Source organism: Pectinophora gossypiella, chromosome Z (assembly GCF_024362695.1).
Source record: "Pectinophora gossypiella chromosome Z, ilPecGoss1.1, whole genome shotgun sequence".
Taxonomy (NCBI): domain Eukaryota; kingdom Metazoa; phylum Arthropoda; class Insecta; order Lepidoptera; family Gelechiidae; genus Pectinophora; species Pectinophora gossypiella.
In genome coordinates, this window is record NC_065433.1 from 4441753 (window position 1) to 4454368 (window position 12616).

The 12616-nt window shown below is 35.8% G+C and overlaps 1 protein-coding gene across 1 annotated transcript in view; it reads right to left on the reverse strand.

The window, feature by feature from the left end:
- Window positions 1-11377, reverse strand: part of LOC126380065 (uncharacterized) — a 29125-nt gene extending 17748 nt beyond the window's left edge. Inside the window, exons 1-2 of the mRNA XM_050029258.1 lie at window positions 11310-11377; window positions 11050-11143 (exon numbers count right to left, since the gene is read on the reverse strand). Of these exons, the coding sequence (XP_049885215.1) occupies window positions 11050-11069 (20 nt within the window). The 5' untranslated portion in view covers window positions 11070-11143; window positions 11310-11377. The remainder of the gene's footprint in view (window positions 1-11049; window positions 11144-11309) is intronic.
- Between the last annotated feature and the right edge of the window lie 1239 nt (window positions 11378-12616).

Sequence of the window (12616 nt, forward strand, 5' to 3'; positions counted from 1 at the left end):
CGGACCTGTCAAACTGGATATAGGATTAAAGAAGAAAGTAAGTAAGTTAAGGAAAAGCAATATTTTTAAATAATACGATTTCTAATGAATAATTCGAAGTTTATAACTACGCGCACTTTAATTTTAAACTAATACCTAATCCCATGGCTAATACCGTTGAAAAGTACCTGTTCCATGTCCTACCCTAGCTTTGAAACTATCTCCATACATTCAACAGTTTTCAGTGAAAACTGAAAAGGTAACCACGAGACATGCAGAGTTGTTTTCATATGAATGTTAGTGCGGAATTTTGCAACTTTATTGGAAAAAAATAACTTTTTAAGACTAGTTTTAATGTGGCTATACCGAAGGGGGGTTGATTGAGAGGAGGCCTGTGCCCAGCCATGAGATGTATATAGGTTGTTTATGTATATATGATGTCATTCGCTAGGTACAGCCACATCATACTTGAGAAAGGTTGGAAGAGGCGACAGCGACGTTGGGGTCTAAATAACTATTGAAATGCCTGGTGATGGGATGGGTGGTGGTGGGACGGGTAATCGACAGGCATGAAATGTATGGAATTCACTTCAAATTTAGGCAGAAAAACAATCCTATCAAAATTTTAAATTGCGCAATAACCCGACAGAATTAAGATAAAAGCACACGTCAACGAGGTTGCATATCAGCGAGATGCCTATTTCATTCGCCCGGGTTATTAATTCATTTTAAAATTAAAAGTTGTCCATCATCCGTCCCTTTCCTTTTCGGCAGATGAGACAATGACAGGTATTATTTTTAAATTAAACTAAGACGGGGTGTACTGGAATCGTTACCTCCGTGTGTGTGGAAACATTATTGGTTGCTATTACATATTACCAGGGTTGATGAGGCTGGTATTCCACCTCACAACCCACACGATACAAGACACTATCTCCATTAAAAAATAGTTAAATTAGTATAGTTTATTTGTTTTTGTACCAACTAGTGCAATCATCATCATCAGCCGTACAACGCCCACTGCTGGGCATAGGCCTCCCCCAAGGATCTCCACGACGATCGGTCCTGCGCTACCCGCATCCAGCGGCTTCCCGCGACCTTCACCAGATCGTGCAATAATAATGATATATTAATTATATTAATAGTGAGATTTTAGCTGCTGAGAAGTTAGCCTCAACAGACTAGATGTTGTTTTTTTTATGATGAATGTTGTGTTCACTTGTAATTGGCTTACACATTACTACTGGTTTACTTTGTTTAAGTATCTCCTAGTTAAATGTTATAAAGTGTATAGCTGTAAGCGATCCTTTAATAAATAAATAATAGATTACATATTACTGAACATTGCCGGTGCTCCTCTGACGGCCAAATTGTGGTCGAGTATGAAGCTATTTGTCGAACTTAGTGTATCAACAAGTGGCGTAGACTATGTAATACAATGTTCCCCGCTAAACACAGTTGAAGCATTCCAAATACACAACCTTCCCCCCGTTTCATCCCCACAACCACCCACCACCGTGGCTTGAATGAGATCAATTTGTTACTGTACTTGTTGCATTAAGTTGTATCATTTCAACGTGAAATCACACCCGCCATACATCTTACCAAGAAAAACCCAACTGGGAGGTACTTAGAAGGAATCTTAGAAGGAACATTAAGATTTGGGAGGCATATCCATAATAATAAGACAAATCACGCAAATGCCAATCTCTGGGATACACCTATTCCTCGCCAGCTATGTTTAAATCCCATATAATAGGTTGCGAACAAACGACAAACCAACAAACAAACAACAAACTATAATCAGTTCGTCGAAATTATTTGTAAGGAAAATATGTATCTTTTTTGGAAAAAATAATAAAATAACCTATTGACCACGCACAAATCTAGAAATAAATCTATTATTTAAGTTTATTTATTAATAGTAAGTATATTAGTTCAATATTTCCGTTGCCTCCTGGTCTATGCCAAAAGGAACACCGATTTAAGAGGTACTTTCAAAACTATACGTAATAATAAGTATAAATTCGTAAGTATCCGAACCCCGCATATACACCCTCCGGTTGATTGAGGGTTGACCTGAGCCAAGCAGTGGGACGTAGTATACAGGATGTTAGTAATAACGTAACGAAAACTTTGAGGGATGATTCAGACCATGATTCTGAATAAATACCAAGTGTAATTTTCCATCGCCAAAGTAAATACAAAAAATAATATACATAAACTGCCTATATACGTCCCACTGCTGGGCACAGGCCTCCCCTCAATCAACCGGAGGGGGTATGGAGCATACTCCACCACATAAATTTTGCGAACGGAAAATTCCAATTGATATTAACTCCGAATCATGAGATGAATCATCCCCCATGTCACTAACAGCCTGTATTAACGAGCGAAATCAAAGATGATCAACTCAGTATTAATGTATAATATAGAGTAAAAGAACACAAAATTATAATAATGTAAAAAACCTTACTTTATAATTGTGATTTTGTGTAATATTGTTTTTTTCCCCTACTGTGTTTGTATTGTTACTGTGGTGTCCTCTAATAATAAATACTTTCTTTCTTTCTTACTTTACACCCCCGTTGCTATGCGCCATATAATCAACAATACCTAAGCAGGTTGCCAGATCTGATCTCTGCCAAATAATGCCAAATAAAATCCTATGTTCAGTAACCGCGTCACGGACAGAAAGCTCTAATATAAATTAAAACTTAAGTAACATGTTTCTTTTATTAAGTTATTATTATGTTTTCTATTTTATTATTTATGAACTTTATAATATTGGGATTACGTTTGTGTACTTAGTAATAAAACTGCCTTTAATGCTTAACATAAAACATAAACAGCCTATATACGTCCCACTGCTGGGTACAGGCCTCCCCTCAATCAACCGGAGGGGGTATGGAGCATACTCCACCACACTGCATATTGCATAAAACAAAATCGGGTTAGTACGTCATTTATAACCTGAGAACAGTATATTTTTTTGCCTCCGACATGATTGCCAGAGTAAGATAAAACACCGGAATAAGTAAGGAACTACAACACACTCCAATATCATCAGTCATCCCGTGATCATGGTACCTGCAACAGTGTCGAAATATCGGAAGTCTCATATCCCTACTTTAAACGCGGTAAGAACCCGTTATTATGTGTTTTAAGTAAGGAACTTCTGTTTTGATGTTATCTTGAGAACGGATTGACTGACTTCGATCTGGCACGAAAACGTCTGTCAGATAGACTAGTAAATAAACAAATTATTAATTTTTGAGTCGAATGTAACTCAACTTGCGTACCAACTCCCTAACGTAGGCATGCCCCCCCCATGACCGCTCTTCACCCCCTCAAATCTGGCCTAGACTTGCTGTATTGATTTGTTGCCTGTCTGGCATGTTTGTTTACCTTGCGAAGGTGGGGTGAAATCTACACTCTTTGTCAATATTACGGCTTAACTTCTGATCTAAATAATTCATTTTAGGGACGCGACCTATCGACTGTTCGTGTAGTATGATACGTTGGGTGGCGATCTTGTTTATTATGAAAATATGTAACAGCGTAATTGTTGATTTTTATAAAAACGCATGCATTGTTATAATAGATTAATATTGTTTAGAAATGTGTACTTATTATTTTCGCAAACTTCGCACAGGCGCTTAGCACAATATTCTATACAAATACAAATGTAGAATTCAAGGTCTGGGGGTTAAAAAGGCCTCATCGAAGCAATTCATCTAAAGAAGCAATATTGCAACTTGACATTTGCGCATATAAAAGTAAGTGCGCAATGCAAACAAATGTCAAAAAGCAATATTGTTTTTTTAGAAGTATTGCTTCGATGAGGCTTTTTTAACCCCTCATCAAGAGCACAAGCATCGCATTCTGAACAACATAATATTACATAGTAGCACATATTACAGGACAGTACAATCATTCATAATTCATTTATTTTTATCAAACATATATACTCACACCCGTAATCCGTAATGGGTTGGCCAGAAGCACAAGTACTTAATGAGAAAACTTGCACCCACTATGGATACTAAGTCTTAAGATGGATATGGTGATGTGGCGACAGGTGGTTAGCTCAGCGCACACACGATGGTTTATAAGTTAGTAATGCCAGCTCCAACGGGGCTTCCATGGCCGGAACGATTAGCAGCTGAACGTGTTTTAAATTCACTCGTTTATTTTTATTATGACATTGCTATTTTTAGAAATTAAGCTAATTAAATATTGCAGGTGGCAACACGCTGATAGATAAGAAAAGAAGTTCTAGCAACATAATGAACTCGAAATCAAATTCAGGATCACAGCCTAAATATAAAGCCGTGCGTACCGACCCCGAATTAAATGTAGTGATCATTGACTTAATGTGCACCAAGTCAATGGTGGTCTAAGTAGTTTATTAGTATAATAGGGGGACCAAGGCAACCGTAATGCCACGGTCCCGCTATTATACTGAGGAAATCTGCGAGCGCGTCCAGCTTTTCATCCCTTTTGCCTCCCACCGATAGCAATGTGGTGTGAGGTAGCCTGCGCACTCACCCAGCGTTTCGAAATACTTCCATATAAAAGCTAGGTGCAATGCGCAGCATACACAGAACGCACACCTTTAAAAACTATTTTTTTCAATAACGTCATCGCTCTATCGATTTCATCCGTCCCAGTGAATCCGTCGAAAGCAATCAAATGCACACTCTATTAAATCAACTTTAAACAATATTACTTTAATTAAAATTATTCATAATATCATTCGCAACGCTCGCATCGCGCGGTGCGCTCGCCAGATATGAATACATATCCTGGAGCGCGTTCTTAATTTAGTTTAAGGCTTCAGTTAGAAAGAAAGAAAGAAAATATTTATTTCCATATTGGACGCCACATTTACAAACTTAAATTACAGAAATTAAAAAAAAACGAAGACAAAAAGACAAATAATTACAGACATTAAATACACAATGGAGGCGCCCAAAATAAAAAAAGGATCTCCCTCAGCATAATGCCGTGACACGTGCTTGGCACGGGCCGCGGCGCTGGTTGGTGGCAAGCTGGATACCAAACTCAATTACGTACCTACTTATATACAATAAAGAAAACATACTAACCTAATATATTATACGTAGATTATAATGCATTACTTATACTTGATATTATAGATATATATATTCCTAAATTAAACAACACAACAACAATATAAATATAGCATCACGCCTGTATCCCCGAAGGGGTTCGCGGTGGTGAATAGTACCCACTCCTCGCCAGCGATACTTAGTTAAAACATACATCCATTATATATCATCTACTATGTCTTAAACATGATGCAACTCTATATACTGGGTATAAGTGACATCGTAACGAATACTGAGGGGGTTGATTCAGACCATGATTCTGAGTTAAAATCAAGTGGAATTTTCCGTCGCAAAATTCATGATATTTTTTTAGTTTTTTTAAAATATTTTCAATTCTATACTTTTGCGATGGAAAATTCCACTTGATATTAACTCAGAATAATCAGATGAATCATCCCTCTCAGTATTCGTTACGATGATACTTACACCCCGTACAAGTACATACGGTAGCCATATAAGTAGGTATGGGTGTTAGTGACACCGTAACGAATACTGAGGGGGATGGGTCAGACCATGATTCTGAGTTGATATAAAGTGGAATTTCGTGTCAAAAAATTCATGAAAATTTTTCTTTTCTTTTTAATTATTTTCCAATCCATACTTTTGCGACGGAAATTTCTACTTGATATCAACTCAGAATCATGGCCTGAACCACCCCTGAAAGTTTTCGTTACGATGTCACTAACACCCTATATAGCTTGCTATGCCACATGAGCTGTGCTGGGAGGTTTTCTGGCCACGTCTTTCCCTCGGCATACAGCTTAGTTACATAATGTCATTTAATTTTTGACATTCAAAAAGCGCTACGTATGTAATTATGAAGAATAAATATTTTTGATTTTTTTTTTTGACATCAATATAAATACATTGTTTTAAGTTTACGCGGTTATTATCATAATTAAAACACACAATAACGGGTTCTCACCGCGTGTAAAATAGGGATATGAGACTCCCGATATTTCGACACTGTTGCAAGTGCCATGATCACGGGATGACTGACTATCCCTATTTTAAACGCGGTAAGAACCCGTTAATATGTGTTTTAATTATCAATATAAATACCCTAAATACGTCCCACTGGGCACAGTCCTCCCCTCAAACAACCAGAGGATTCGTACTCCACCACGCTGCTCTAATACACACTAACTCATGCCATCACATAATGTAAGTGCAGTAGAACTCTGTGCCGCACAGCAGTATAAAATTCATCAGTGAATACTAAATATACAGCTCGCTACTAGTATTTGATTGAACATTCACAAAGCTTACAATAAAAAAAAAACAGCAGATATACGCACAGCCTACATTAATTGATATGAGTATCAACACAGTATAAACTATGGTTACTTCGTGTGTGCCACAAACCTAAACTAAGCACCTATGATGAAATCAAAATTCTTAAATTGGTGTTATAATCCAAACCCAAATACGTCTTGTCTATTAACGGCCTAGGTGGTCGAGTGGTTGAGCGTCGGGCGCCCAAGGTCTCGGGTTCAAATCCCGGTGGGGACATATCACAAAAAACATTTTGTGATCCCGTTTGCTAACGACACTGCAGGCTGATCACCAGATCCTAGAGTAAGATGATCCGCTGCTTCGGAAGGCACGTTAAGCCGATGATCCCGGTTACTTACTGATGTAATTAATGAAGCACGTAGTCGTTACATGAGTCATGTCAGGAGTCTTAGGCCGATCAACAATAACCCTGACACCAGGGTTGATGTGGTTGGTAATCCACCTCACAACCCACACGATCAAATAAAGTCGGTAGTTAACATAAGAGCCGCAGCAGCCCAATTATATTATTATTTTTTTAAGTAAGCAAGTAGTCGTTACATGAGCCATGTCGGGGGCCTTTCGGCTCAATAGTATGGCAACAGGGTTGATGAGGTTGATCGTAGATATGACAACCCACACGAAAGAACAAACTCGTCAACAAAAAGGATTTTATTTATTTAAAATTCCTGAGCAATGCCACGAAGGTACACACCAAAACACAATCACATGCTTTTATAACTGGACCTGACAAATCTTCATATTAGGTAAGCGGACCGCTGCGGACCCTATGAAAAAAGGGATAATGATGAATAATGTGTTGAGCCGAACTTTACATCACCATACTAATTTATCTTTCACATATTTTCATAGTAAGTAAGCTTTTTACAAGATCTTATGGTTGTGCTTTTTTGGTCCAGAGAACTTTAAACCGGTGAGGAAGCATGAAGACTTTGATGAGAGTCAGAATCGAGTAATTGGAATTCCGTGGCCTCTACCTACCCTAACGGGAAATAGGCTTCATGTTATGTATGTGTATGCTTTTTTTTACACTTAACTTTTTATTTTCCTGTCGCCGGCTTTAATACTTATTCCGGCAATTTACTATAAAAAATATAACATCATAGCCTAGCACCATTGTATATTATCTTCTTCTGTTTTTGTTTTGTGTCTGTATGTTGTGAGTTTTATTGTTTTAGTTCATTTTGCGATGGATGGACCTATGACTATACTTATGTTATGTTCTTCAAAATCTGTCTAATAAAAAGTAAGAAATAACATTTTGTTGAATACATACTTACATGTTCATAAAATGTCATCAATTTAAGGATCTAAATTCTAAAGAAGACGGTTCAATAGAATTGAATAACTTATTTGCTTAGAATACAAGAGATCACAGTTCTTAAAATATCATATTGTAACAAGGTAAGGTCATCAGATCAGGATAAGGGCGTCCAAAGAGACATTGTATTCAGCCTCGACTCTGTTTGCAAAATACTTTAAAAGTCAAATACAGTAACCAGAACGCCTAAGATTTAACAGAAAAGATACCTACGTGTATCTTTGCGCATTTTTTGTTTGTACTCGACATCGATTACAAACAACCTTAAGACTTGTGGGTTTAGAAAAACTTAGTTTTAGATTGAGGTTTTTCAAGACGACATTCTAGTCTTCACAAATTGCGCGTTTTTTTACTTGAGAGGCGGTGTAATAAGAGTCTCGAGCGTTAATACACAGTATACACAAAGGAAATTGTCTGATATTTTTAATGGCATCAAATGATGGAAAAATAAAGGCCCAGACTGCCGGCGCTCGAGTACTTGCCGTTGCCCAGCAACAACAAATATGGCGCGAAGGGTGGCGGGCGACACAATGAACGCTGTGAGCATGAGCCCTAAGCCCCATCCGCCGACCAGACTAGGGGCTATAATCTCTAAATCGCAATTCATTTCATTATTGGGCCAGATAGGCTACCTAAACTGTTCGATTCGGATAGTACTTGTGACGGACAAAAGAGAAAATGTACCTACAAAAATAGAATTAATGTAAAAAGAAGGTTATGCAATTATATTTGCAAGAAAGCTATTTAGTTTAATGTTGGAAGAATGTGTATTATTAAGTATTATTTTCTATAACATCTAACAGTAATATAAATATAACAGCATACAAAACATGTAAGCTGCGTATTAGTATATTGGTCAAAGACCGCGTTATGTCGCAAGGCACCTATCAAACTCATACTCAAAAATATACTTAATCAGTTGGTAACTAGCTAATAGATACATAAAATCAAAGTGTAAAACATTATAAACCAAAAAAAAAACAATACAAATACATACATACAAATTACTAACATAATTCACAATATAAATGTTTAATAAAAATTCGAATATTGTGTTTCAAGATCAAGATTTGGGAGACATATCAATGTTAGGACAAATCTCGCAAATGGCACTACCTATCCCAATCACTGCTCATCATCCTTCACTCCTCTCTAGGTGGACTCCAAAAATCTTCTTCCATTCACCTGTCAGTAGTCATGTTAGTCCTTGCATCTTCAGGCACTTATCCTTCTACAAGTAATCTATCTGGAGTTTGGTTCACCTAGCATCTTCCCATTTGTGATAGGATTTCGTAGGAGATATTTCACCAGCAAGAAGGGAATTTTATATTAGAGATGGTGTTTTGGAAACAATTAAAAAAAATTACAACAGCTAAAAATACATACACTATAATAATTCTCAAAAACTAATGCAAATTAAAAATTAAAATAGGAAAATCTTGGCAGCCCTAAACATTTTTTTAATGAGGATAAAAATTAGAAACTCATATGTAGGCAGCAGCACTGTTGAGTGTTCTTAAATTTTTATAGTTCTCTATTCTGGCTTGCTAACATTCGTGATAAATTGCTATGAAATGTGGAGCAACGTGGTGCATATCCCGTCTGAAGGATGAGTTACGAAAAAGAAAAGCAGCCAGGTGGAAAAAGGAAGTGTTTGTTCAAAATAACTTTTTCTAAGGTTTCATGTTTCCAATCTTTAGGGAATAAATACCTATTTTTTTTTATTATTATTTATTTAAGATAAGATCCATTTGCAGTTAGTATTTGCTAAAGATTATGTTAGTAAAGTAAAACCTATATTTATTATTACCTATAAAACTATGATTTCGCAGTTAAACACTGCACAAAGGGTTATGGTGTAAAAAAATAACCAAAACAATAATGTTTGTTTACTCAAATAGTGATGGGCACTGTAAAAAATTAAAAACTCTCAACAGCTCAGCGACACCTGAAATACATCTGAATCTGAATAAATCTGAATGAAATTACCCGTCCCTTTCCTTTTCGGTGGATAAGAAAATGACAGATATAACTTAAAATTAGATGGTATTTACAGGAATTAGCACCATTTTTATGTTGATTTGGAAAATTAACAATTTTTATTTTTTATTTATTATTTATTTACTTACTAACCATTTTATGTTAATTTATTTTATTTAATGTATTGTAATGCAATGTGTCAGCCTAGTTGCCTGAATAAAGAATTTGATTGATTGAAATAGGCAGTTTTTATTCTCATCTTAATCTGTGATTATACATAATTATATGATCAGTTTTAGATAATTAGGTGAGCTATTTTTGAGATAAACGAAAACCACTAACCCACAGTAGAACAGTGTGGTGGAGTATGCTCCATACACATTCAGAGGCCTGAGCTCAGCATTGGGCCTTATATAGGATGTTTATGTATGTTTTATGTAAAATAAGACCCAAATAATTGATATGTTACTGTTATGGTATTATTTTAATGAATAATTTGCTAATAAGTAAGTTGTATGGTGCAAATAATATTGATTTAACTAATAAATGCAGTGAAAGTTACCTACATAGATAGACATTGAATGACTATTGGTTGCAAGACTTGCAATCCTCAATATATGACTGGTGAGATTGTGGTTAGTGGTGGAAAAACAGAGGTACTTGTATCAGGTATATGAATAGATAGAACAGGTTATTTCCTCAGATGGTACAGTTAGATGTAGCATAAAACTGAGTAGTTCGGGTGAGTATTTGGTTTGGTAATTGTCCAACTAAATAATATTCGGTACTCGGTTAATTCTATATTCGGTGCATCTCAAATTAGCGTGTTGTTGTATTTTGGTATCACAATTTTGCTTCTTCGTAGTAGGTATAAAAAATACCACCATGGTATTGAGGAGTCGTTGGCCCATTCCTACTTCTCAGCCTAACATGTTACAATGCTGTGGTAAATTAATATTTTGTTTTTTTTTAAGTAATATTAAAAAGTAGCAATCAAAAGTCAAATGGTAAGCAAAAGTATTTCTTAAAAATCTGTGAAGTACCGAGAATGTCTTTCAATTTCACAAAGTTACTTGTAAATCTCTAAAATAGATTTCTTTTTAGCGTGTTTGGGAGGCTACCACTGCTCGACCCACCTGCGGTGCCGCAGTCGAAGTTTACGGGGATTCGATATACAGCTCCATGAAGCATTTGATTTTACAAGTTATCCTCCGGAAGCACATTGGCTATGAAAAACTGTGTTTATAATAATAATACCCGGGGGTATCATTATTATTTTCCAAACCATTTAAGTCAGACATATGTTATTACAGTAATACTAAGTTAATGTTTACTTACCTTTTCTGAAGCGGCTTCATACTTGCTTTTGTTTCGTAGTTGCTCCCAAAGATAATGCGATCACTTTACGTTTTTGTCGCACCTACGGTTCCTCCTGCACAAAGAAAAGCGATTTGATTTGAAAATGGCGTTATTTCGCATGACATTATTATGTACCTACCTACAAATACTATTATTATTACTACTTTATGAATTAAACGTAGTGATTAGGTATATTCTCTTTGTTATGAAAGAGCAAACCGGTATTATAACATACTTACCCTTTTTCTTAGCTCCTTTTTCAACTTCAGCTTTATTCTAAATAAAATGTTAATACCTACTCTGTCGCCATTTCAATCAATAATAGTTAAAAAAAAATGGAGATTTTCGATTTGGAAAGAAGGTTTCTGAGCCAGACAAGAACATTCTTTTTTTTAACATGGTTAATAATTACAAATATATTTATAATTTATAATTGTTCATATTTTAAAATATGTATTGTTTTACAACAATGAAGTCATATTTTTTTTATATTTGAACGTTTCATATATACGAGAATGGCTTCTTTTCATTCGCAACAAACAAACGAAGTAATAAAGTACCCAAACCGGAAAATATTTAAAAAAAAAGTTACTGTGTTGTTGGTCGGTATTGCCATTCAACAAAATTAGTTAACTTTTAAAGAAGGCGATTCATGGGCGGATTTTATTTAACTGCATAATCTGATTACAATATGTAATCTATTCACTGTCCATTACAATGTACTCCTGTTTTTTTAATTATTTTATACTTAATGATGTCTACCTACGTAGATTTACTTCGCGACGCGCGAAATGATGTACCATATCCATATTGCACGCCATCAGTAATATCTGTCACTATCAGCAGTCATCTTATTGTGTTCTTTTTAATGAGCGATGGTTCCACCATCATCATAATCATCCATCACCTGTTGTCTCAACAGTGACCACATGATGCTTTTTGATTACTTGGGGCTCTACAGATTACGAGATTATGGGCGTGAGTTTAAACGCACATACGGCAATTATTCAAATACCAGCGGCGAGGAGACGGCTCAATTTATATTCCGTGTGAACAAATAGACTGTTTACATTACTGGTGAGGACTCATTCTTAACTTATTTGTAGTAGCAACAAGAGCTATCAAAGATAAAGCTCGTTCAATTACACTCACTTGACACGCAGAACATTTAAATATATGGAATGAATAATCGCCCATCGCACTCGCGCACTCACTTATAGGCTCAGCGACAAAACTATCGGAACTACACACTCGCTTGTTGCTGCTCCCCTAACTCGTGAAGTTTAGTTCTACTTCTTTTAGTGGGATAACTGCCTTATTTTCATATTTCTCAAAAGTCTTGATCATAATATTGCGCAGTGAATAGCTAGCTTTAAATAATACAATAATTAACAATAGCAACACCAAATAGAGTTTATCAAACTTTCTGCAAATACTAAGTACCAACTACTTAGTATGGATACTAATATTAAAATATCATTAGGCAATTCATTTTTAAAATCTGTATTTGAGCACTATAATCTATAGTAACGTATTATAATAATAT